At 40.7% G+C, this 27,490-nt stretch overlaps 3 protein-coding genes across 3 annotated transcripts in view; 2 read left to right on the forward strand and 1 right to left on the reverse strand.

Moving 5' to 3' along the window:
• camk1da (calcium/calmodulin-dependent protein kinase 1Da) overlaps positions 1 to 10,511 on the forward strand; it is a 117,464-nt gene extending 106,953 nt beyond the window's left edge. The window contains exons 7-11 of the mRNA XM_017698887.2: positions 1,079 to 1,191; positions 1,905 to 1,983; positions 3,650 to 3,737; positions 3,833 to 4,103; positions 5,839 to 10,511. Coding sequence (XP_017554376.1) covers positions 1,079 to 1,191; positions 1,905 to 1,983; positions 3,650 to 3,737; positions 3,833 to 4,103; positions 5,839 to 5,969 — 682 coding nt within the window. The 3' untranslated portion in view covers positions 5,970 to 10,511. The remainder of the gene's footprint in view (positions 1 to 1,078; positions 1,192 to 1,904; positions 1,984 to 3,649; positions 3,738 to 3,832; positions 4,104 to 5,838) is intronic.
• The window catches only part of cax1 (cation/H+ exchanger protein 1), a 1,125,587-nt gene that overhangs the window by 183,575 nt on the left and 914,522 nt on the right, over positions 1 to 27,490 (forward strand). The gene's annotated exons all lie outside the window — the stretch shown is intronic.
• Positions 23,180 to 27,490, reverse strand: part of ccdc3a (coiled-coil domain containing 3a) — a 31,617-nt gene continuing 27,306 nt past the window's right edge. Inside the window, exon 3 of the mRNA XM_017698886.2 lies at positions 23,180 to 25,976. Coding sequence (XP_017554375.1) covers positions 25,695 to 25,976 — 282 coding nt within the window. The 3' untranslated portion in view covers positions 23,180 to 25,694. The remainder of the gene's footprint in view (positions 25,977 to 27,490) is intronic.

Here is a 27,490-nt window from a genome sequence, read left to right on the forward strand (position 1 = left end):
ACTGTTTATTTTGGTTCTTACATTTAAAGGGCGATGCACAGTGTATTGACTGTAAAATTACCATGAGATGCAGTAGTACTCCATTGAACAACTTCAGTTTCTGCTGCCCTTCCAAATTACAGATGTGAAATAATGGCTTAGGCGAAAACAATATTTGCATAATCTGAAAATAATCTGAGATAATCTGAAAGCACTGTGTGGTTTGAAGATGTACAGCATTTTTCTTCATTGCCTGTACATTCCACACAATAACTCATCACTGCCACTGCGGGAGAGAATTTGACTGGAGTATGAAAACAACCTTGTGTTGAGAATGATGAGAGATTCTGCTCAAGCATCTGTATAGAAAAGAAAAGAAAATGTATAAAGGACGTGATGTGCATTTTTGCACCAGCAAGAATCCGTTTACTGTGCTGAATATGTCAGATGGTACAACCACACATTTACCAAAAAAACAGTATTTTGTTGGTTGATTAGTTACAGAAAATGCATTAAAGGGGACAATCTTGGGCTGAAGGGAACCAGCCTTGTGACCGGAAAGTTGCTGGTTTGATCCCCTGAGCTGACATTACATGACTGAAGTGCCTTTGAGCAAGGCTTCCAGCCCCCAGCTGCAGATAGGGCTGCCCACCGCTCCGGGCAAGAGTTTCAGTAACATGTTTTATAAAATTTTCTCACAGTCACTGAGCAGAGAGGCCACATGACATAGAAGAAGAACCTGACCGGACCTCTTGTGTGTATTCGAAGTGCTGATTGGCTCACAGATAGAACCTTATAGAACTAAGTTAGAGTTTGACTTTGGAGATAGAACCTTTTTATTTTCTAGATAAAGAGTCCAAAAATGCATACAACTCAAAAAAACATCTCACGTAATGGTCAGAGGTTGTCGCAGAATAATATGTGAATAACTGTTTTTGACATAAATGTCAGATAAAACCTTTTAATTCAGAGGGGACAATATTGTGAAGCAGTGTGATTTCATTTGCCGCGATAACCCCCACGTTTTTTATCTGTCAGTTTCAGCCTCTGCCGCCTGCTGTAGTAAAGATGACTGGTCTCCTGATTTCTTCTCTTTTAGGTTGTGTGGTTACCCTCCATTCTACGATGAAAATGACTCCAAACTCTTTGAACAGATCTTAAAAGCTGACTATGAGTTTGATGCACCTTACTGGGATGATATCTCTGACTCAGGTAATTTGTGTGGATGGTATTTGTTTTGTTGCTTAGCGAGTGAGTGATTGTGTCTTGTGTTGCTCTTTGGCTTGCTATAGCTTTTCCCAGCCTATATAAACTCACACCACTGGAATCTACAGAGGTGATTTGGGTCATGGTATGGAATTCATCCATAAATAGCTGTTAAACCTGCCGCACACACACTGACAAATATGCACTTGCAGTTATCCATGAGTAACCTTGTGGTCTGCCAGTAAGAGTGGAAAAATGTAAGCAAGGTTTTAGTTTTCAGTAAATTGTGTCTGACCACTCACTCTGGCATTTGACAAACACTTCAGGCTCTGGCATTTCACATCTGACACCTGTTTTGAGTTTCAGCACTTGCTGTAGGTTTTCCTGAAATGGGTCCATGTCAGTCTGTTTCAGTAGTGCAGGAGTTTCTGGTGTAAATATAGAATAGAACTGCTATTTTAGCAGCAAACACAAAATCTTTTTAAACTAAACAGGCAAAAGCAATAATAAACCTAAATTAGAGTCTTACATGACTGCACACCAGAACCTTTTGGTGCGAAAATGTTAATCAATCTAAATATATTCATAAACAAATGTCTCCGCTTGGTTTAATTTACTAAAGAGCTAATGGACCGCTCTTTGATGGCTGTTTGAAGTGGCTGAGCTGTGAAATAGTGTCACACTCTCAGGTTTGTGGTGTTTGTGTTTGTTTTCTTCAGCCAAGGACTTCATCGGCAGTCTGATGGAGAAGGACCCTGCTAAACGCTTTACCTGTGAGCAGGCCCTCCGCCATCCATGGTGAGTCTGATTCTCTGACCCCTGCCCTGGGTCTGAAGCCACCATCCTGCCTAGTTACTGTTGCTATGTCTGCCAAACTTTCAGCATAGGCCGCTAGCGTCTATAGCACCGTGATAACTGATAGACTGAAAGAAGTGCAAAGAGAATTACATCTTAAACATCTTAGAAAACCTTTTATTATTCAGAATCAAGCTGTGTTTACAAGATTTTCACATGACAAAATCTGAATGCAGGCGAATTCATAGCTTAATTACAGTCAAAGCAAACAAACGCTTTAGTTAAAACACTTTGGGCGCCCCTGATCACATAACATGTTTTGTTAAAAATAAGTTAAAACAAACTCTACAGAGAACACACTCCTGCATATTGGAAAAACAATAATAAGGCATGAAATGTGGCCTGTGCCAAAGTTGTGGCACCTTTTGAACTTAGCAAATAACTAGAAATTGTGTACTAAACTTTGTGTTTAAAAACGTGACTGAGTAGCAACTGGTGTTAGATGAGCTAACGGTAAAGTTACCACTGGAGCATTGTTCTGTAATGTTATTTATCTTGGATATTATATTAAGATGTGTCGGCAAATAATACAAAATAATAGGAAAATAATACACATTTGTCTTCTGGGTTATTCTCAAAGACTCTTCCAGTTCTCAACCTACTCATCAGATTATGCTGTCTTTACCAGTGCTGGGGTGGGTAAACGGGAGAGTCAGGAGAATTCCTGGTGGGCCGATAGCGTTCTGGGCTGATTACTGTGAGCTAATGTATAAATTCAGGCGTAAAAACAGAAGAATGATCAAACTGTAAATGTTAGATGTATTTCTGTAGTAATTACTTAAGTATTAAAGCAGTGGATAGAGATTGGATAAAGCTGAAATTCTCTTCATTTCCCGTTCCACCTTAAATGATGTAACAGTTACGTTCAGAAGTATGTATAGGTGCTGGTGTGCATCTGCTGCACTAACTTAGGATGGAACAGAAAATAAACGTGCATGACTGTGATTCTGGCCTGTGTGTGTGTGTGTGTAGCTCTGCTTCATGTAACTCCCAGTCTAAAATCCAGTAAAAGTTCCACTGTGGCCCTGAACTTAACTCACCTGTGAATCCCCATTAAGCAGGCTAATACTGTCAGTCATTACTCTAGAACTTTCTCTCCAGGGCACACGGAAACCTCTTTAATACATACTAACTTGTCTAATCACAGTGAGGCTAATTTTCCATTAGATATTCCAGAACGTAATTGTCAATTAGCATGGCCTTTAGAGACCCACTTAAGGAGTCATTAAATGGGCAGAAGAATAAATGGGCAGAAGAAAAGAAGTCAGTAGGTGGAGATGTGTTTCGAAAAGAGAGGAAGGCATAATAGGTAGTGGTCACTATCTGGTACCGTGAATTTTAAGAATAGTTTGGGTTTTTTTAACATGAAGATTGTCTTTTATCTAAGCTGATGTTGTCTGTCCACTGATTGTTTTGCAGCTTGCTCCCTGAATAAGTTATGTACATACCTGACCTCCCTGGTTTTACTTCTTTTTTTGGGGGTGAATTTTATGCCTGCAGCAAAAATAGCAACAAAATACAATGTGAAATTCCTACTGATGCTAATTGGACTAGACTTTCTCTTCACCTTTTGAGTTTTTTTTTTACACTGTGTAAATGTGTTTTCCAGGATTGCTGGAGACACTGCTCTCTGCAAGAACATCCATGAGTCCGTCAGTCGTCAAATGCGTAAAAACTTTGCGAAAAGCAAGTGGAGGGTGAGTTTGAAGTGTGAACAGACGCCCTGGAATTAGTCAGAGATTTAAATGCATGCTCCCTCTTTCTCATGCTCTCTTCTTCATGCGCACAACAGCAAGCCTTCAATGCCACGGCAGTGGTGAGGCACATGAGACGGCTTCAGTTGGGCAGCAGTATGGGCAGCAGCATGGACGCTGGTCACACGGGCAGTGCTGCCCAGAGCCGAGGGCAGGCAGCAAAGTTGACAGCAAGTCCATCACCAAACCAAACCCAAACCCCAACCCCAGCTTCAGCCATCAGCCAAAACCAGAAACCTGCTCAGAGCCAGAACCAGTATCACATTAACAACATGTCTACAGAGTCACCCCCTATACCACGAAAAGAGTGTAAGTAGGAGGTTTATGGGAAACTGTTGGTGTGAATTTGAATGTTTCTACATTTATGTGAATGTTTTTGTGTGTACAGTTTTAAAAAGTGGGTTCTTTTGTAAAACCTTCATTTAATTAGGATGTTTCTACAAAAATGAAAAAAAAAGGTTCTTCACAAAAAAAGGTTAACATTTATCACTTGAAAGGTTCCTGAGGGCAAGGGTTCCCAACCTTCGTAACAGCATGGACCAACCCACAGTCCACAGCGGTTTTGACGGGGCTTATGTGGTTAGCCTGTGTTTCGCTGCTGTTGAGAAATGTTTTGTCTACAAATGACGAAGAAACTAAGCAGCTTCACAGCCTCATTCTCTAGCTTCTCATTTGTGTACCACACACAGTAGTTTTGGTGTGAAACCAGAATTGTGTGAAAACATTTGTTGTAGCTGAGTTCATGTTTTTTAAGAGTAATGATGCTTTTTCTTCTTCGCTTTCATTCTTGTCATCAGTATTTTTTCTTAGGTTTGTGGCCCAAATGAAAAGTTTGTTAGTGTTGTTTCTTCATTTTTGACTTCTTTACTTAACCATCAAGTGATTGCAACAGCAACCTACACACATGTACAAGGCCGTACAAAGATGTAATGTAGGTCGATATGATAAAAAAATGTATATTAATTGCATTAACAATATTAAAAAAAGTATTTCAGTAGTGCATTACTAACTCCCCCAGCATTGTTGTGGCCTGGTATTAAATGATCCATGGCTCAGTATGCAGCCTGGTGGTTGGATGGTGGTGAACTTCTGCTTAAGTGAACCAAAAACGTATTCTGACGTCACTCTAAAGAACACTTAAAAAAAATTATACATGTTGATTTGTGGATTTAAACCTTGGGTGCTTATAGCTCTGTCATACATTCAAACTTGGTGAAATTTGCTGTTTCAAACGATGAATATACCATTCACATGACACATCACACAGCAGCAGCATTTCACAGTCATTATTGAGCTGATATAGTATTTATATATTATTTCCTTTTTATCAGCCAATCAGAGCCAAGATATTGGTACTGAAAAGAGAACCACATTTCGTGAGCAGGAAAGTTTTGCATATTCAGATTTCTTTCTTCAGTAGCTTTAAAATTGAACTAAACATATGTGCAAATTATCATTATTAGTAACCTTGATAATCCGCTTTAATTTAATTTGCATCTGAAATTGATGTAGAACATGTTCATTTCTGTGAACTGTGATTCCTGTGAGAGCCAAACGACCATCTACAAGGGGCCATACTGCAGCCATACGGGCCCTTTGTGGATAAGATTGGACACCCCTGGTCTGCAAATTACATCACAGGTGGTGACCATCGGGGTCCAAGCACACATGCATGTCTGCCAGATTTCATACACCTGCCTTTTGGCCTTGATGTGGTAAACATCACCTTTTTAACAAAAGTCAGAATGCCTAAAAGCATTTTTTGGGCATGACTTGTGTTTGTATAGAATTAATAGAAGTTTTAATGTTAAAATCACAACAGTCTTCTCCGAGGAGCAATGCTGCCGAACCTGCCAGTCTCTGTTCTTGTCAGACCGTTTTCACTGCTTATGACTTTTCATGACTGTTTATGGTTTGTTAATAAAAACTCAAGCAATGGACAAGAGATTACTCGAAAATTTAGTTTAGAAGCGAAATGTAGACCTGGTTAGAAATACGATTGATTGTTTGGAAAGAAATTTACATGCTTTGTGCTCTTTTCCAGGCACAGCTCCTCCCCACACTTCCTGTTCTCTGGCATCCGCAGCTTCCTCTCAGGCTCCAGGGGCGGAGCCCTGCAGGCCACACCCCTCTTCAGTTGCTTCGGTGAGCACTGTGTTAACTGGGACCAAGTGACGCCAGGTTCTGCGGGGAGAGAGCTGGGAGGCCACTGCCCTTTAAGCCCGCCCCTCAGCCCGCCCCCCGCCCTGCCATTAGGATAGGCAGAGGACTCACCCGCCCACCAAATCGCCATAATAACCACTGAGAGACTCAATGCCGCACGCCGCTCAATGCACACCACAACTCGTCCTGCCATTTGACCTCCAAGGCCACCAGGGGGCACAACGCATGTGGAGGCAGGACGAGCAGGTGTAGCTGGAGATTTTTTGAAGACGTGGTCGGACAGGACTGAGAAGGAAGCTTGTTATGAATGTGCTACGAATCACAGCAGCCATTTACCCTTCAGAAAGGACTTCGAACGAACTTCAGAGGAATGTGTGAGGTGGAGTGTGTCTGCCTTTAGCACCAGGCAGAATTAATGTCAAACTGCTGTTCTTACATCTATAGCTCTTCCCTCCTTTCCCTCCATTTTCTCTCTTTTTCCTCTTCACTCCTCTCAGCACTTCCTATAGAATGTTGTTCGACTTGACTCAGAGGGGTTTTGCATCTTTATTTCTAGAGTTTCTAGTCTTTCAATTATTCGTCTTGCTGACCTGCAGAAGTGCTTTATAAATCATGTTAGACTGTTTGGAGCCATTATCTGGGTCTGAGTTTAATGTGTTTGCACATGGGAGCTCCACAGCCACTGGCTGAGTAACTGTTGCCCTGCAGTGTTTGATGGAGAGATGAGATTGTTAAGGGTTTATAACCTCACCTTTGGGTCATCGAGTCAGCTCATCTATTAAAACACGCAGTATGTTCTGTTTTCACTCTTAAACCGTGACAGTACAGTGCAAATGACTTGAGTCATATTCTGATGTGAGGTGTACTTCTCGAATCTTTCCCTCAAGTATGATTTTTTTCAATTTTATTTAGTACTCCCAAATAGTGATTACTGAAAATGAATTGTTACACACTTTGATGCACACACACTCACAATTATATTCAAACACACACTCGCACACAGGCAAATTGCTTGAAAAGCCATTGCAGCATCTCTTCAAACCCAGTGTACGAGTTCTCAGGGAATTCCACAGCTGCACTGGGCATTAGGTTCATATCCATAGCAGCCCTTCCATTGCCTCGGGACAGGACAGCCAGGCCTGAGCATTTGATGGGGAAATAGAAAATAGATTTTACAATAAATTAGATCTTCAGCACCGTCCACCAGTGTACCAAGCTGTGTCAGTTAACTCTATCAGAGGTCCCGAGTCAGGCTAATTGTAATGATTGTATAACCTTTTGCTGTGGCCAGTGGGCACATATCATGTAAATATGTCAAGAGGCTACAGAGAGTATAGCATAAATGAAAACAGACGTGTATCTAGTACAAATTCAGATGAGTTGAACTTCACCTTAAAGCTAAGGGCTAAGTTATGGCTTAACCACTTCCTTAGAGAAGGCTTTTAGAGAGACCTGTGACTTCATGCTCTGGATGGATGTGTTCTAGTGTGTGGTTCTCATTGTCAGTAACTGATTCTGAGTTTCTAGCCTAGCCTCCTGCAGCCTTTATACCGTATTGCTATTGCAGGAGCAGATTCACGTGCAGAGAAAGAAGGGTGTGTCACGTTCTCCTAAGTGCCATCGGAATCTTCATGCAATTTCCATCAATGTCTTTTATGAATGTCTTTTCCATAATGTAGTCGAAGTCACTGTCAAACCACTGTAACACCATTTTTATCTTGGTCTTCATTTGCTGTTGAAAGGTGTTTGAGCTTCTTGGCAGCTTCTGTCATGGCTACAGCTCATTCATCTTGTCATGCTAAGTCGTTGCGCTCATCAGAGATTTCAGAAGTTCCCGTGTTTGCAGTCGGCTGAGAGTAAACCTGTAGCACCCAGTGACCGTTTATCTGTGCATTACTGTTGAGTGTTTTTATATTGTCGGTTAGCCAGGGACAGACATGGAGCTCTCCGAGTCTGTCTCTGTCTTTGTTTCTATTATGGTATTTGTGTATATGTGTGTGTGTCTGTCTAAATGTGTAAATGTGGAGTGATTGATGTGTAATTAACACCTGTCAAAAAGTCCATCCAAGCTCCAGCCCTTAGAACATAGAGAGAGCATAATCGTCCTCGCTCTCTTTGGGTGGGTAGGGTGTCTCTCATTCTCCCCCCATCACCCCCCCCTTTTCCTCTAAACGCATTGAGCTCTTATGATGCGGCGTTGAAGATGGCGTGACGCTTCACATGACTTGGAGAAAGTACCTGCTAGTTTTGAGGGCCCTGTGTCATCTTGTAGAAAATTTTGAGTGGAAAATTTTCAAACCAATCCAATGCCTCAAGCTCCAGGCAGAGATCCAAGTATGGAGCAATGGTGCACTCGTCAATATTGTTTCTAGTCTTTCAATTATTCGTCTTGCTGACCTGCAGAAGTGCTTTATAAATCATGTTAGACTGTTTGGAGCCATTATCTGGGTCTGAGTTTAATGTGTTTGCACATGGGAGCTCCACAGCTACTAGCTGTGGTCCTGCAGTGTTTGATGGAGAGATGAGATTGTTAAGGGTTTATAACCTCACCTTTGGGTCATAAAGTCAGCTCATCTATTAAAACACGCAATACGTTCTGTTTTCCTTCTAAAACCATGACGGTACAGTGCAAATGACGGGAGTCATATATTGTCTGACAAGCCTGCCGTTAGCCCATGGATGTTATGTTAGTTTGGCTGTTTGTAGATCGTAGCTGTGTCCCAATTAATGGGCGAGTTCTTCGAAGGCTGCATAGACCCGTGAAAGCTGAACCAAAAGGGGGTTGTCTGCTCTACCGTGGATTTCCTGTTTGCATCACAGCACCACTGTTACCACCCTTGCCACTGCATCACAAAATGCTGCTTCTGTCAAGTTCTTTTAAAGTTATTAAAAGATGGAGCCAGGACCTTGATTTTATTTATTTTTTTTATATAGTGCACCACAGTCTTATAAATCTGCTCCTTCCTCCCTAAAACAAAACAAAACGTTAGCGTAAATTTTGCTTCAGACCACATTGGCATTTTTAACATTTGTGTCGCTATTCAACTCCTTTAAAAGTGTTTCCTCAACCATCCGCCTCTCCGCTGACGCCGCCATGTTCTGGATTCTTCGCCACCCCACATTGGACATCAGGATATGTTGGCTGGTGAGGGTTTGGATCCCATTGGATCATTTGTTGCCATGGAAAAGGACAACACATTTCTTGGCCGGTAGATGAAAGGGACTTTGAAATGGGACAACCTAGTCGGCCTTCAAATGCAGCCTCTGAAGGATGCAGTCCCTGAATTGGGACACAGCCCATGTTACATTTTGCTGCAATCTAGCACCAAAACCTCAACAGATGTGTATCATAACGAGAGCATCTGGGGATAACCATGAGACATCCAAGGCCTCAATCTCCATGGGGAGCTCCAAGTAGGTGGCGAGGAACACTGTACGACAGACTGCAAGTCTGTGGTCAGCCTATGGATGTAACACAAGTCCCCTCAAAAAAGTTTCAATTAAGCATGTAGCTTGAATTAAGCATGTGCATATGTGCAGAGAAGCACATGACATGCAGTAAAAACTTTTACCTCTAGTGAGGGACAACAGTTCCATTAACTAATGATAGCGTTTTGCTAGCTAGCTTGTGTCCGTTTGCAGTCCAGACATTAAAAGAGCAAGGATTAGAGCAGTTTGCACGTGGATTTAGAGATGACTAAGAGAGCCTAATTGGCCTCGCTTTCTCTGGGCAGTTAGTGTTCTCCTCCAAGCATGTTGAACTGTCCAATGATGTTATGTGCATAGCAGTTTAAAAGGGTGGAGGAAGCATAAGTTAGCTTTCATCGTGTGAATGGGGGAGAGGGACCCAGATACTGGGTGGAATTGGCAATGATTAATTTGGGGAGAAAAATCTAATCATAATGGCCATGACACGTCTGAAAGGATGAAATCGTGGTAAAAGAGTGCCATTAAATGTGATGCTGACAGGAATTTGTCCAGTTTCTCTATCAGTAGTGCACACAAAAACACACATCTCCATTATCCATGATGGACACACACACACAACCCCAGCTCCACCACCACTTAGTGTGGATGATATGATGATAGCAATGTAGAGAACTGAGTTTATGCCTAATCTGTATCATTATTTCTTGTGTTTGCTTTTACTGTGGTCTTCTAGTGTGTTAATGTCCAGAGTTTTCACTCTGTTGGTCCAAAGGTTTTGTAAATAGTGTACTGCAGGCTAATCGTTCTGTTGTTTCTGTGAGGAGAATGTGCTGATGATGAGGGTGTGTGTGTGTGTGTGTGTGTGAGCACTCATGCATGTGTATGTGTGTATGTGGTCTTTGGAATGTTTAACTAATCAAACATGTATGTTATCCTGTCCTAAAAACACTGCCTTTTTCTGGAGCTCTGCAGTGTACATGTATGTTTTAACAACTGTCTGATATTCAGTAACTATCTCTCTCCCTCTCCCTCTCTCTCTCTCTCTCTCTCTCTCTCTCTCGCTCTCCCTCTCTCTCACAGTCTCCCTCCCTCTCTCTCTCACTCTCCCTCTTTCCCTCTCCTTCTCTCTCTGCCCCTCTCTTTCTCTCTTTTCCCTCCCTGTTTCTCTCCCCCTCTACACCCTTCTACATCCTCTCCCTCTCTCTCACCATCTTTTTTTTTGCCCTTTATCATTATCTTTCCCTTTTTCTCTCTCTCTTTCTCCCTCCTTTTCTTTCTGTCGCTCTTTCCCTCCATCTCTGTCCTTCACTTCTCCCTCCTCTTTCTCTCTCTACTTTTGTTGTCCCTTCCTCTTCTGTATCTCTTATTCTCCATCACTATATACCTCTTCCTCACTCACCTCACTCTCTCTCTATCTCCATCTCTCTCCCTCACTTCCTCTTTGTCTCTTGCTCACTCCCATTCTTTCTCTTTTCTCGCTGTTCCTCACTCTCTTACTCTCTCCTGTCCCCGACTCTTTCTATCCCTCTTGCTCTGCCTTCTTCCTTCTCTCTCTCACTGTTTCTCACTCTTTCTCTGTCTCTCCCCCCCTTCTCTTTCCCTCTCACTCTCCATCACAGTATACCTCTCCCTCGCCCACCTCAATCTCTATTTCTCTCCCTCTCTTTCTGTCTCTCGCTCACTCCCACTGTCTTTTCTCACTCTATTGCTCTCTCTTATTCCTGTCTCTCTCTACCCATCTCATTCTGCCTCCTTCCCTCTCTCTCTCACTCTCTTTCTCTCTCCCTCCCTGTTTCTATTTCTCTCTGTCTACCTGTTGCTAGAAAATCATGCTTTGATTGGTCGAAACTGAACCTTGTGTGCTCCACAGTCAGCATCCCAGTCCATTTTAACAGTGGGCATTTTACACATAGTGCTCAGTTAAAATGCCCCAGTGCAGAATCTCATCCCACCATTACATTCTCTCGTGTTCTTACCTACTCAGGCGTCGCGTTTGCCTCTTTAAATGAAAAGCTGTGATTGACAAGTGTCTGTGCCACCCTCGAAACTGTGCATTTTTTTCCAGACTTGTTCCTAGAATGCTGACGATTCTAGAAAATTACAGCATGGTATCCCTAGAGACAGGCGAGCAGCATCACTGATATAAATAAAACGTGTATGAAAATGATCACAAACGCATTCAGCGATTTTATAACAAAACGCAAAGCATGTTTGAAGCGCTTATAAAATCAACCTTTGAAGTGTTAGAGTATTTTCCAAAAGCCCTCACTAGCCCTTAATATGTAACTCTATGTATGATGAAACACATGCTTTGACAATGCAGGTCTTGTGATCACCGCATCTCCATGGCAACCCTCTCCAAACTAAAGTCGCCCAGTGAAATGTGAAATATATACTCTATATGCATGTGACAAAGACGTTCCATATTTTGGAGTGGCATATGAATACTAACGTTACTGTGATGTGAAACTTCTGTTAATACGGGGCTTGTATATCCAATGCCTTTGACAATCATCTGCACATATCAAAGTTTATATAATACCATGCTGTAAAGAAATGGGGAATGAATGTTTTTTTTTTCTCCTCTAATAAATCCTGAATGACCAGAACTAGCGTCTCCATGGCTTAGATGGGATGGATGTGAGCCAAACTGAGTGTAGTGACACAGCCACAGGTGAGAAGACTAATACTAACATTGTTACTTCAGTAAAATAATGAATAAAAATTAAGTAAAAACTTATCATGTCAAAAGTACAACCCCATTTCCAAAAACGTTGGGACACTGCAAAATGTAAAGATAAAATGCAATGATGTACATTTTTTTTTTTAATTTGCCCATTTTGAATTTGATGCCAACAACATGTTCCAAAACAGTTGGGATGGGGCGACAAAAGACTGGTAAAGTCTGGTGCTTGATTGGCAAGAGGTCATTAACATGATTGGGTATAAACATCCCAAATAGGCATACAGAATTAAAGATGAGGAGGGGTTCATCACTCTGACTGTAAGACTGCACGATCAAATAGAGCAACAATTCAAGATAAATGTTTCTCAATGAAAAATAGCAGAACTTTTGCTTTTCATCAGCTCCGATACACATCATTAAAAGATGCAGAGAATCTGGAGAAATCTCTATGTAAGGGACAAGGCCAAAACCAGTGTTTGCTGGTGCCGTGATCTTTGGGCCCTCAGGCAGAACTGCATTAAAAACAGACAAGATTCTGTAGTGGAAATCTCTGCATGGGCTCAGAAGCACTTCTGAAAAACACTGTCTGTGAAAACAGTGCGTCGAGCACAAACACTCAGCTTGTTATCAGCTCAAAATCAATTCAAAAGCCAGAATTCATGATGGTATAGGGGTGTGTTAGTGCGCATGGTATGGATGACATGCACATCTGTGGAGGCACCATTAAAGCTGAACAATATATACATGTTTTGGCAACATATGCTGCCATTCAGACTACGTCTTTTTCAGGGAAGGCCTTGTTTATTTCAGCAAGACAGTGAAACTTCATGTGCCTTCGGGGTTTGTTTGTAACATTGATTATAGTCAAATAGTGATTATTACAGAAAAAAGAAATTACTAAACTATCATGAAACAATCTCAGGCATCAGACAGAGCAATCGCTCTGGTAATAACTTTCTGTGAGGGAGTTCTTAGAGGTGGATGTCTGGTTCCTGTCACCACCACTGTGAACAGTTCTGACTCTTCTAGTTTCTGTAGAACAGAGCATTTCATACCAAACTAATCTGAATGACTTTCTTTACATCTTAATCATCTAACTATGAAAATTCAGTGTAATAGCCATTTAATAATGACTCCAGTTTGCACTGTGTAATTACCGAATATCAAGGCTTAGAAAGCCTTAAGAGATTTAAAGCAGTTATTACACCCAACATCTATCAGTATAGGAAACGGTTCCTTTTGGTCTTAAAACAGAATGAAATTAAACACAGAAGTGCAAGTAAACAAATGCTCAAAGGTACAAATTAATCAAAATATAACTTAAAGGAATGGTTTGGTAAAAAATCGCAATTGCACAATTTGGCCCTGACCCTCATGTAGTCCAGCAGCCAAGACATGTTTGGTGTCTGAATTTTGCTTTTATAGTTTTGCAGCGGGACAACAAGGCTCATCTGTTACCCCATGTATTTTTAAATGATGGGCTTTTACAGTTTTCCTCAATTGCCTAAGCACATTTACTGCACTATATAAATGTAACTTATTATTATTATTATTATTGTCATAAATGATGAAGTATAATTTCGGTTTATACTGTACAGAATAATATTTTTCATCTGCAAAAGGTCGTAACTCAAAATATTTATTTCATACTTCAAAATGAAGTTAATGCATCAATGAATATGATCAGTGTTACCAAAATGAAATCACCCTTTATTATTCCTTAAACCAAAACTGCTGAAACACTGAACATTTGTGTATTAACATTTGAAATATACAGCAAAACACTTTTGGAGTGACGCTGAAACCAAATACTTGCTTAGCGAAATGAAGGATTTAAATATTATTCATCTTCTAGATGATGTATGTTCTTATTTTCAGCTAAAGTGATGCAGTGTTTGAAGTTTGAAGTACATTTATGTTGTGTCCCATTATCTGATTACTCAAGTGCATGTAAACACACTGGACAGATTACTGACAAAATCAGATTTTCTGCAGTTATCAGATCATTAAGTGCAAGTAAACACACTCAGCATCAGTATGACAGACCTGTGTTTCTGTTTCTCATTGAGCCAGAGACCCACTACTCTAAAGAGATTACAGTAGTAGCACTAACAAATCTAATGCCACACACATATGCTGACAAACGGTGCTTTGAATTTAAATGATTCAAATGTGACAACTGCACATGAGTAAAATGTGTTACATCAACATTACAAAACATAAGTGAATTGCTCAAGCACTATTTTTAATAACATTTATTCAGTACCTTAACGGTAAAATATGTTAATACAAAAGTATTATGTAAAATTGGGAACTAGTTATAAATATTACTGTAAATTTCCTCCTTAACTGCTCATCCGATCACTCCAGTCAGTCTGGCCATAAACACATTATAATCTGCATTGCTATAAAAAGTGGGAACGTTTCTGCTGTATCCACTGCATCCAGCAAAGGCATGTGGCCATGAGATCAGGGGTCATGTCTTCCATTACTGTGCTGAAAAGACCTCCTCAGCTAGAATGAAAGTGGGCAGTAGGGTGGGAAGAATTCCCACTCCTTCCCAAATTAGGGGGTTGCACAACTTCAAATATTGTAAAGTCGACAATTATGTGGAAAAAGTCAAGTCATTGGTGAAATTGATGATTGATGAATACAGACCACAGGAGAAATGGTGCTTTACAACAAGCAACTTTAAAGCTGACATGCCCTTTCCAATGATCCCTGTATTGCACTGCTAGCCCGGAGATACGGACCCTGGAATCTCACAAATTGGTATCCGACTTGGGCCCACCCTAGGCATCGAATGTAATATAACGCTGATGTCGGAAGGACCTCATATCTCCCAAATGGCAGCTTTACAGGAGAAAGAAACAACATACTTCACTTTTATTGCAAGTCTATGGAACCAAAGTTTTTTTTCAAGTTTTTTTGGTCCATTTTTTAGTCCATTCATCATGAAATTTATAGACAATGTGAAAGACAAGAGGTATTTTCAAATTGTCAGAAACTGAAAAATGCCAAAAAATGGAGATACAAGATTTTGTTTCAAGAACAGCGATATATATATATATATATATATATATATATATAAATATATATATATATATATATATATATGTATTTGACGGCTTATGCTGGTCTGTCTTGCGTGTAAGTATTTACGTAGTGACCATATTAAGAAAAGCCTGAGAGAGAAAAACAGTTCAACAGAAAAGCAGTGTTATACATTTTGATCTCTGCGGCCTAATCAGCTGCATCTCTGAGCCAACTGAAGACAGCAGGACTCAGTATTCATAAACGCAGATAGAGCTACAAGCAAATCAGCTGCAATGATTTGAAAATAATTTTCATTGAAGGTTTGTGCTTTAGCAACTGAGAAAAAGTGTAATGGTTGTAGTATTTTTACTACTAATGATGCAAGCTTTGGACCTCAGATGGGTCTTGGCTGATTTGACTTTTTTGTGGTAAAAGCCAAATTTCTTTATATCACTGCTGTTAGAACAAAACCTCGTTTTGTTAAATGGTAACTTTACAGGAGAAGGAAAAACACACTTTACTTTTCAAGTCAGCGGAACCAGAATTTTTTCCAAGTCATTCTGGGCTTTTTCTTTTGGTCCATTGTTCATGAGATTCAGAGACAATGTAAAAATCAACAGACAGTTTCAAATTATGTCAAAAACTGAAAAACGACAAAAAAAATGGAGATGCAAGGTTTTGTCAGGAAAACAGATATATTAGAGGTGAAATAATATACAACATTTAAATTTAAAATGTAGATTTGATCCAATATGGTCTCAATGCTATGAACCAAATTCAGTTTTCTATGTAGAAGCCGTTACTCCTTTATTAAATACTGTTTTTCCAAACCATTTCTTTAAATGAATGTGCATAGTTACGACCCACCTCTACACACATTACATGTGCATACAAGCGAGCATTACTATTGGCTGTTATAGCTCTGCAGGAGCTGTGCTTTGGGGTGCTGTGATGAATGCAGTGAGTAATTCACAGTGCCGTCAGGCCTGGTTCACCACTGTGCCCCGTGGTCAGCCAGGCCTCGTTAATGAGACACTGCTCCAGGCTGTGTCTCATTAACATGTGTCTCATGGTCCGTTTGCCATCCCACCCCTGCCCCTGGCTACACCTCTGTTCTCACTTTCACAACTGTTCGGCCAAGGTCAGGGACCACTCATCTGCGCTTATGGCCCCAAGGCACATGCATGTGATGGGCAGAGATGACCTGCACCCTGTCACATCAAACGGTCACCAAGCAGAATAGTGCACTTTCCTTTTATGTGAGTGTTGGGTGGCAAAATTTGTTCCTTAGATCAATTTAAAAAACGTATTTTTTTGTTATTACTGTCAGTTTTCTGTACTTCTGGAGTGTAAATATGTAGAGGAATGCAGTTTCATTCAATTACTTGACTCCAGTAAAATAACTCCTCCCTTTAGATCTCCACTTCCACCTTTTCTTGACAAACTCCATTTCATTTTATAGTAAATTAGTTTGTTCTGGTTTATGTTTATGAACAGAGGCCTACAGATCAACATAGTAAAGGAGCTCATTTGTAATCCTGAGTTTAAAGCCAGTTTTTATTAAACTTAAACTTGGAACTAAGGTGCATTAAGTTAATTCATCTTTTTAGTACTTTTACTTTTGAAACTTAAGTACATTTGAAGGTAAATACTTTAGTACTTTTACTCAAGTGGAGGTCTAAAGGGAGGAACTACTACTATTACTGGAGTAATATTTTACCTTGGGTATCTCTACTTTAACTCAGGTACATGGTTTATGTGCTTCATCTGCCACTGCTGGTTGATGAGTGAAGGTTAACTCTTTCCTCCTCTGTTCAGATACAACCAGCCTGGGTCTTTGTAAGCTGCTGCTGACCACACTGCAGTGCTGAGCATCTCTGCGCTCAGAAGGTAACCCTCAGGCTCACACAGGTGATGCACAGGACTGTAGAGATGCTCATTTGGCTGGTGTGTTGCATAGCAACAGAGGAGAATAGTCATCCTTTCCTTCCAATGTTTTTATGGACAGTTGTGTTGTTGAGAAAGCTGGCCACCGACAGCACAGCGGAGCAGTGTTTTTATTGGCCGAGTTCTCAGCTTATTAAAACGATAAATCTTCAGTTCTACAGAGCGTGACTTCCTAAAACAGCTGAATTCAAGCTCAGGTTGTGTAGTCTCCCAATACTTTCATATAAAAATACATAAATACACCAATCAAGCATAACATTCTGACCACCTCCTTGTTTCTACGCTCACTGTCCATTTTATCAGCTCCACTTACTGTATAGCTGCACTTTGTAGTTCTACAGTTACAGACTGTAGTCCATCTGTTTCTCTGATACATTGTTACCCTGTTCTTCAGTGATCAGGACCCCCATGGACCCTCACAGAGCAGGTGCTATTTGGGTGGTGAATTATTCTCAGTACTGCAGTAACACTGATGTGGTGGTGGTGTGTTAGTGTGTGTTGCGCTGGTCTGAGTGGATCATACACAGCAGTGCTGCTGGATACCCTAGCAACCACCTAACAGCACATTAGCAACCACGTGGGATACCGCAGCAACTACTTATCAATACCTTTCTAACCACCTAAAATACCATAGTAACAGTTCAGCAATGCCCTAGCAACCACCTGGGATGCCATAGGAACCACCTAGCAACACCTTAGCAACCACCTAGCAACATCATAGCAACCACTATTTACGATTTATTAATACCTTTCCAACCACCTAAAATATTATAGTAACAGTTCAGCAACACCCTAGTAACCACTAACAACACCCTAGTAACCGCTAACAACACCCTAGTAACCGCCTGGGAACTGCTTACGCTGCCCATTCACTCTGCATTTGCTTCAGGAAATGCACTTTTCTGGTTGTAAATGAAGCTGTATTTGTGTAATTTGTTCTTTAGAGCTGGTCTTGCATAACAATTTGAATAAAAAGTAGTCTCTGCCATTTTGACATGAACCTCAGAATTTCGTAGTATTTGGTACCGTATGTCCCCCTTTTTGCTTTAATGACTGCATGCACTCGAGCTGTGGAACAGACTCCACTAGTGTGTACAAATGTCCTTACTGAGAAAAGGGAACAGACAAAAAAGAAGAAAGATGAAAATGGACTGACCACCCCAGAGTCCAGAACATCACCTCAGTGCATTTTTGATTATTTGGATCCTGAAAAGCAGAAAATGCAAAACCAGCTTCTAAGACTGAACTTGGGAGGTGTTTCTGCAGATTCTTTCAGGACCTGAAAGCGAGTCTCCTGAAAAGAATGGAAGCTATAATGAAGGAACAGAGAGACTCACTAGTAAAAACCTGATATTATCTTTAGTTATTGAGACTTCTGTGTAATTTTGTTAAATATTTTCAGCTTTTTTCCCAAATACTGAAAAATGTTGCATATTTAATCTGATCACAGCTTTGCCTTCTGGTATGGCACCTTTTCTTCAGGAAGAAGTCGTGAATGCTTTAGAGGAGACGAATATGGTTAAAAATAGACTTTAATACAACTCTTTAAAATGGGTGCTGTGGTTTCTGAGAAGCAGTTTCCTCTTACCTGCTATTATCTACTTACACACAGCTGTGAAACGGCCCAGTTAGTCTATCCATGTGCGCCCCATCCCATAAGTGACTCAGTGTGTTCTTGAAGTCCGAGAGCGGCCCAGGAGCTGATGTTGAGTAACCCTTAATGAACAGTCCCGTTCATTTGTTATGTTGTCCTGTGTTTGTGAGTCTGAGAGTGATTCGCTGCAGTAACTGGGCGCCGCTCTGTATTTTGTCACTGTTTCCAGTTTCCGTTGGCTGAGTGATTTGGAAAATCAGGGTGATCATGAACGAAGTAGCTTTCCAAAAGCAGACACTCGCACACAAGCATTTAAAGCACTTACTTGAGTGTTTATGCACTTCACACACTCTCACACACACCAAAGATTTAAAATGGAAAGCTTTAAAGGGGAATTCCACCAAACTTCCAAAATGTCTGTACAATTTCATGATTTGAATGTAAACAAAGACATTCGCGCGATTGTAGAGAAACTTAGACACAGATTTCTTTACAGTGGTGGTGATGAGAACCAGAGGTCACAGTGTCTACAACACAACTATAGATATTTTATGTACTATCCAAATGATGTTTTTATATATATATATAGTGTTGATCATGATAAAATATTGGTAAATCTGGAAAAAATCTACATCATCCTACACATCTTACACTTATTTTAATACAGAGTTAAGGTTTATTTGCTGAATATAACAACATTTGCTGAATAAACCATGAAGTGTGGCCTGTTAGGGCATAATTCTTTAATATTTTAGTGTGTTTCCCAATATGTTAAACTCAGCAAATGAATATAAAATCTGCACTAAAATTTGATATGTCACATTTAAGTTTGTTCTGTTTAGAGAATAAGTTCATTTATTTTCTCCTAAAAAATAAATAAAACCTCATTTGACTAAGGGTGTTCAAACTTTTGCACACGACTGTAGCTTTCCACCAATGAAGGGACTAAAGATATATTTCATATTATATACAGTATATTTCAAAACTATCATAAAACTGTCTCAAGGACCAGGTGGAGTATTCATAACAATTGTATATAGAAGCTTTCTGTGAGGGAGCTTTTAGAGGTGGACGTCTGGTTCCCATCACCACCACTGTGAACAGTTCTGACTCTAAGTTTCTCTAGAACAGAGCGTTTCACACCAAACTGCTCTGAATGGCCTGGTTTACATCTTAACCATTTAATTATACAGAGACTTTAGAAAACAGGTGGAATTCCTCTTTAAGCCTTCAGGTCAGAGAGTAAAGCAAGGCTTATCGCAAGAAGGGGGCTAGAATGTGGGGGTCTCGGCCCTTGTAGCCCTTTCAAAGTATGTTTTCTTACTTTATTACACACATTCTCATTCACACAGGCTGACAGAAAGGTCTGATCTCCTTTGCCCCCCCCTCCAATCCCCAACCCCCCCCGCCCCCCCCCTCCAATCCCCAATCCCCCCCCCCCAGCTTCAGGGGTCAACAGAAAGCAGCCAAACACTCCTGCTAAGCTCCAACCTCTTTTTCAGGCTCTCTCTCCCTCACACTCTCCCTCTCTCATTTTTTCTTCATCGCTTTGTTGTTCATCCCGTCAGTGGCCTGAAGCCTGATGGCAGATGTTCTCCTGAACGTGAGCATCACTCTTACAGACTGCGTATTTAATCACTTTCGACCCAAAATAAGTTTGGAGAATGTGTAGAGCTCTTTAATAATTCACAGACAAAATGATTATTAATTCAAGAAACCTTTAGGCAGTAAATAAGAAGCCCTTATTTATTTGTTTGTTTATTTATTTATTAATAAGAGGAGAACACATGCTCATTTACGTTTTCCTCTAGTCGAACTCACATTCCCTCGTACACACTAAAGCAGATGCAGAGACGCTGCAGAGACCACCTGTCAGCTAGACTTAAAGAAACATCATCTAAAGATCCGGGACATTTCTTACATTCCATTAGTCCGCATGACGCTGGCTGGGTTTCACCAGCGGAAGAGCCGGGGGTGCAGTTAAAGAGGACTGCAGCCCTGAATGTGCAGTATATATACAGTACTGTGCAAACGTCCCTTCATTCATTTCACTTCCAGTTAAAACAGCCCTTAAGTATAACATATTTATTTTTCAGCGTTGAGAAAAGCAGAAAATAAGAAGACAATTACAGAAAAGCCTCAACAACTATCGCTCTTCACCTTCATTACAGCTTCCATTCTTTTCATGAAGCTCGCTTTCAGTTCTTTAAAAAAATCTGCAGCCACATCTCCGAAGTTCAGTGTTAGAAGTTGGTTGCATTTTTTGCTTTTCATAATACCAAACAAATTCAGTGATGTCGAGGTCTGGACTCTGTGCTGGTCAGTGCTTTATTCCGAGGACACCAGCAGCTTCTCTGTTTGTCTTCATTTTTGGCTTTCCTGTGGCTCCGAAGCAAAAGTGGAGTTGGTTTTCTCCAAAATAAAAGTCTTAATCTGATGGGACAGTTTTGGTGGTTTATCACATACTTTTATTTTTTTTTACTATTTTGTTCTATAACATTGAATAGTCAGTACCCCCCCACACACACACACCTTCTAAGCTGCTTCTCCTTCTGGGTCGCAGGGGGTGCTGGAGCCTATCCCAGCCGTCATTGGGCAGAAGGCAGTCAATACCCAATTTTTAAAAAATAAAAGTTAAATACATGTAAATAAACCACACACATATACTGCATTTTAGAAAAATGTACTTTTAGAAATTTTACAATTTTAAATTAAATTTTAGAAAAATTTGCTGTACATTTACAGAAATAGAATGTAAATTTACAAAAAAAATGATCACATTCAAGGTTATTTTTATGGTAAAATATTGTATACCTAGCAAAATTATTGAATGACAGTAGAAGGCAGTGCTTCTTAGAAATGAAATGAGAGTAATTTTACAGAATGCTACCATCATTATGAAAACACATTTTTAACACTGTTTTGTCAAACCTTTTACAGCTTTTTTTCACTGTGCCAGTCGTGCATGTTTAGATCTTTAAATCATTTTCTCACTTGTTTTCCTTTGATTTTCTCCTTCCTAATGCAATCAGGTTATTTTAATCTAATCTGCTCAGAAATATCTCCTGAAAAAATTAACAACTTGTGTTCAATAGCCAGTTTGACTGGAAATGAAATAAACATTCTCTGACTTTAACACAGTGCTGTATTTTCATGTGTGCTTCCTCTCTGTCCTTGTTCTCTGACCCCCCCTCCTAACACAAACACCCCTCTGGCCAGTGGCAGGAGGTGTGGACACTGGACACAGTCTCTCTGGCGCTCCTCTGCTCTCTGTGTCTCTGATCCCAAGCCTACAAAAAAGAGTTCAGCTGTTCAAACACTTTATATAACCCTAAAAACGTGTGTTTGGGCTGGCTGTGTGTGCTGATGTAACAGTCTCTCCTCTGTTGTTCTGGATGGAGCTCCACTCCCTCATTCTCTATACCGCTGTCCACCAAACTCACAGGAACCTCACGGCTGACAGAGCAGTCAAACCTACCAGCTCACTTAAAGGGGAGTTCAGCTTTGGTAAATCTGGCAATGTCATCCATGTACAGTTGCAAAGGTTTGGGTGCCCCGGGACAAATGACATGTTTTGTTGATTTAAGTAAAAAGTTTAAAGTCAAGTTAACACATCTTCTACAGAGAACACACTCCTGTCTATTTTAATTCACAGTTTTACACTAGATTTATTTTCTGAATATAACATACTGGGGGGAAAAAACTGAATGTATTGGGACACATATTTAAAATATAAGATGCAGTGGTTAGCACTGTCGCCCCACAATATGAAGGGCTGGGTTCAATTCCCCAGCCGGTGACCAGGGTCCTTTCTGTGTGGAGTTTGTATGTTCTCCCCGTGTCTGTGTGGGTCTCCTCTGGGGGTTCCGGTTTCCTCCCGCAGTCCAAGGACTACAGTCAGACCAACTGAACATGCTAAATTGCTCCTAGGTGTGAATGTATGTGTCTGTTTTTGCTGTCCTGCGATGGACTGGCGAACTGTCCAGGTTGTTTCCTGCCTTCCACTCAGTGACTGCTGGGATAGGTTCCAGCACCCCCCTCCCATGACCCAGAAGGATAAGCGGCTCACGTGTTTCCCAATATGGCAAACGCAGCAAATAGAAATTCTGCACTGAAACCTGAGGAGAAATTTATCAGTCATTTTTAAGTGTGCTCTCTGCTCCCTAAACACACATTACAAACGGTGGGTTTGGGGTGTGGGTGAGCCTGAAGCTTGTTTGGAGTGCAAAGCAGGAGCTTACTGTATACTGAAGGGAAGAATGCAGGGGATTCTGTGCTTACAGCCTCTGAAAGTATCTGTTTTCCACTTCTACGTTGCACACATACTCACTCACACAGGCTGTCTGAAAACCCTGGCCCCCCCGCCCTCCCACACAACTTCAGGGGGTCAACAGAATCTGAGCCAAGCGGCCAAACACTCAACCCCTTTCAATCACTTTTTCCAACATGGAGCTGAATCATGGACCCGGACTGATCATGTGGGTACATGAAAGAAGCATGACTAATTTCTATGAACCGAGCACAGCAAGATGGTTTACATTGCGGATATTTATTGTAAAAATATATGGATCAAACATTGCAAAAGTTGCTGTATTTACAATCTCCAGAAACTGTTTCGGACAGCATTTCAGATAGTCCCATTTTACATTTCACATTTCAACCAAGCAAAGCAGGTTAACTAACCTGATTAAGGCTGAGAAAGAAAGATGAGCTGCAAGAAGGTAGAAATAATGGGAAAACATTCATGAATTACTTGTAATGTACAATTTGGACAGGATTAGTTTTGGTGCAGAGGAGGCATAATGTCATTTTTCCACAGGATGTCTGTAATTTATCTTTATGACAGATATATGCAGGATAAGAAATATCGGTTTAGAGCTACACTAAGTAAGTTTGGGGGATTTGGAGACCTCTCTGGTGGAAATTTGTAATTGCACACAACATGCGGAAGAATGTTTTGTGATGTTGTGCTTTGGACCCCCACAAGCAGATGAATCTGACACATCTTCCGACCTACTGTCATCAGAGGCGGAAAATTCAAGTCCAGAAAGTAAAGATCCTTCCCAGCATTTTGTTCCAATGGCCTGGCTTCTCTAGTTAGATCAAACCACGAGCAGAGCTGTCCGGGCAGATGGAACAAAATCCGGGGAAGGATTTTTACTTTCTGGACCTGTATTTTCCACCTCTGTCATTATCATCTGTTTAATGTTGATGTTGCATGTGAGGCCTCAACATCGAGCTCTTTTAAATGATCAGGCTTTACAGGGCGACTCACAGCAACACACTCACCATTTTTTAATGTGCTCTGTTTTCTCCTGACTCAGTAATGCTACTTCTTCCAGTTTTAACCAAATATTTTACATAGTGCTGTTTTCAATTACAGAGATGGGAGCAGCTGATTAATAACACACTGCCTTCACACAAAAAAGTTCCATATGCAACACATTTAGCTGCTCACAAATAAGAAACTTTTACTTGTAATTTACAAAGCTGTAAAATCAAACTTAATGTTTCGACATTCGTAGTCATACCCTCGAGGTTGAACAGTATGTACTGGACTGATTTGGGCACAGAATATATGAGTAATTGTTACAAATTGCACTGGATTAATATAACCTGGGATTATTTCGACAAGTTGATTTATAGCTTTGAGTAAATATAGCCTGGGATTATTTCTACCATTATGCTGCATTACAATGAAGCAAATAACATCGCTCATCGACACGGCCGCTATGAGGACGTTGTTAAAATTCGGTTCAAATTTGGCTGTTGAGAGTAAAAGTTTGTGCAGAGTCGCAGGGTGTTTCTGAAAAATAGGCCACAATAAGTTTAATATTGCATAAAAAATCATTTAAAACGTTTCACAAATTCTTCCCCTGAATTTTGAAAGGAGTTTCGGTTTGACCATTAAGTACATTTGGTTTTTGTAATGGTGTCAAAGTTAACGTTGTTAGCGCCTAGTGCATTTTCATAGTCTGACCCTTTGAACCATCCATAGTTCTAATTTGAAGCCCAGCTGCTCATGCAATGTTGCTATGTCTCTGCCACTGTGCAGCCCTCTCTTTCCTCTTGATCGAATAAGGAAACTGTGTACATGTCCGCGCTGCATTCATACAATTGTATGTTAAAACTGATGCATTTAAGGTAATGAATACATTCTCATACAGCTATAACAGAATGCATCGCTTTTTAAATGGAAAAAATCCTTCAAATAAGTCAAATGTGATTAATCGCCATCAACTACAACTAATGCGATTAATCATGATGAACTGCAACAAACTTATATAATTCATCGTGATTAACTGAGACAAGCTAGCACGGTTAATCGTGAATAACCAATACAAACTAATGCTATTAATCACAATTGACTGCAACAATTTCATGCGATTAATCATGATTAACCGTGACAAGCTAGCACAGTTAATCATGAATAATTATAACAAACTAATGCGATTAATCACCATTTAATGTGATTGTGACAAGCTAGCATGGTTATTCATGAATAACTAAAGCTAATGCAAATAATCACAATTAACTGCAACAATTTAATGAGATTAATCTTGATTAACTGCAACAAGCTAGCACGATCAATTGTGAATAACAATATCAAACTAATGCGATTAATCATGATTAACTGCAAAACTTTATGTGAGTAACCATGATTATTTGCAACAAGCAAGCCCAGTTAATCATGAACATAGACTAATGTGATTAATCACGATTAACTGCAACAATTTATTGCGGTTAACTGAAACAAGCTAGCACGGTCAATCAAGAATAACTACAACAAACAAATCATTATTAATGATTAACTGCAACAAGCTAGCAAGGTTAATCACGATTAATTGTTTTAACCCTTTGACAGCACTATTTTTTCCACCCACTTCAATGTCGGTGTGCAGTCGAGTACCGAATCTTCACCACACTGACAGTAGCATCTAGCATGCGTAAGGGTCTGACACATAAGGTGATCACGTAAAGCGAGTGTACACTGGCATAAGAGACTGCCCAGCAGCCTGCAGGAGTCCGGGCATCGCGCATGCCCTCAGAGCCCATGTGTAGGATGCGAGGGTTTGTGTGGAGGAGCGATGTGGTTGAAGTGATGAGTTGAGGTTGAGTGTGAGCTGCTGAGGCGCTGCTGGAGCTCGAGGTGCTCGCGCTGCTTACGGCGGCTGCTTCTGCGGGCTTTCCTCAGCGAGCGCTTCAGCTTCCCCACGCGAGACTTCAGCTGCTCGTTCTTCTGCTGCAGCTCCGCCACGCGTTCCTCCAGCCTGCCCACGCGCTCCTCCTCCTCAAACAGCACCTGCTGCACAGACGAGCACAGCAACTGGAGAGAGAGAGAGAGAGAGAGAGAGAGAGAGAGAGAGAGAGAGAGAGAGAGAGAGAGAGAGACACAGACACAGAGAGAGAGAGACACAGAGAGAGAGAGAGAGAGACACACACAGAGAGAGACAGAGAGAGAGAGAGAGAGAGAGAGAGAGAGAGAGAGAGAGAGACAGACAGAGAGACACAGAGAGAGAGAGAGAGAGAGAGAGAGAGAGAGACAGAGAGAGAGACACAGAGAGAGAGAGAGAGAGAGAGAGAGAGAGAGAGAGAGAGAGAGAAAAATGGGGGGGTGGAGGTGGTTAGTTATGGAGGAATGCAGGTCAGATAGCGTGGTGATGGCATCATCACCCCCAGCTCCTGTCAGCCCCATTACTTCCTCTTCACTACTGCTATTCTTCTGTGGGCCCCCAGTCAGAAAAGGAATGAGGTCGTGATGAGAAATATGCCTAAAATAAGTCTATGTGTGTGTTGTCGTCGATGCCTGTGCTCTCCTCTGAGTGGAAGAGGACCCCTCAGTGATCTTCTTTATGAAGAAGATCTGGGTCATTCTACAGGAACGTCCACTTTTCTGTCTATCCATAGGAGTCACTGGTGTTACACATTACAAAGGTAACAGCAGAGACAATTTTAATGAAAAATGTATATTTCCCAAAGTGGCTGCTTCACAGCATCAAAGCATGTGTTGTGAATTATGGAATATCCACAAAAAATATGTCATTTAATCCATTCATGCTGTTTTTTCACAAGTGCCTGACAATAAAGTCGGTCACACCAGTGACGTCAACTAAAAGCTTCATATAAAGACATGAGCTAAATGAGAAAATTTCTGATAACTGAAAAGACGCAGGGAATTCACCAGGAGCTTTTCTTCAGAAATCCTCAGAAAACAGGTAAAAGGAAGTCAAGTGATGTCATCAGTATGACTTTTATTTTTTAAAAAAGAGATCAAACACCAGTGACACGACTCCTGGGGACAACAACTTTCATATTTTTTATCATTTTTATTTGGCATTTATTTTCTTAATACCATTTAATTTATATGTTCCATAGTCATGTACAGATTATTGTAGTTAAAATAGCAGAAAAATGTGTTTACACATGACTGTGGGGACGAGCACTTCTGTGGTGCTTGGAATTCTAGATAATTGACTTATGAAGCACATATACACCACACACACACACACACACACACACACACACACACACACACACATCATCCATACCGCTTATCCTTCTGGGTTGCGTTGGGGTCCAGGAGCCTATCCCAGCTGTCATTGGGCGGAACTTAAAAAACAATATTGCTAAATCCATGGCTGAAGAAGGTGTAAACAAAATTGTTTTATATGAAAATGTTAAAAAAACGTAACCCTAACAACTTTTTAAGTGTAATATATCTGTAAACGCTAGGGACACAAAAATGGACATTTCTACAGAATGACCCATCTATAGTACGACCATGGGACCTTCTACAGGATTCCTTTACAAGCCAGAGCACAACAACCAAACACTCCCAAC

Source organism: Pygocentrus nattereri, chromosome 1, assembly GCF_015220715.1.
Source record: "Pygocentrus nattereri isolate fPygNat1 chromosome 1, fPygNat1.pri, whole genome shotgun sequence".
Classification (NCBI taxonomy): domain Eukaryota; kingdom Metazoa; phylum Chordata; class Actinopteri; order Characiformes; family Serrasalmidae; genus Pygocentrus; species Pygocentrus nattereri.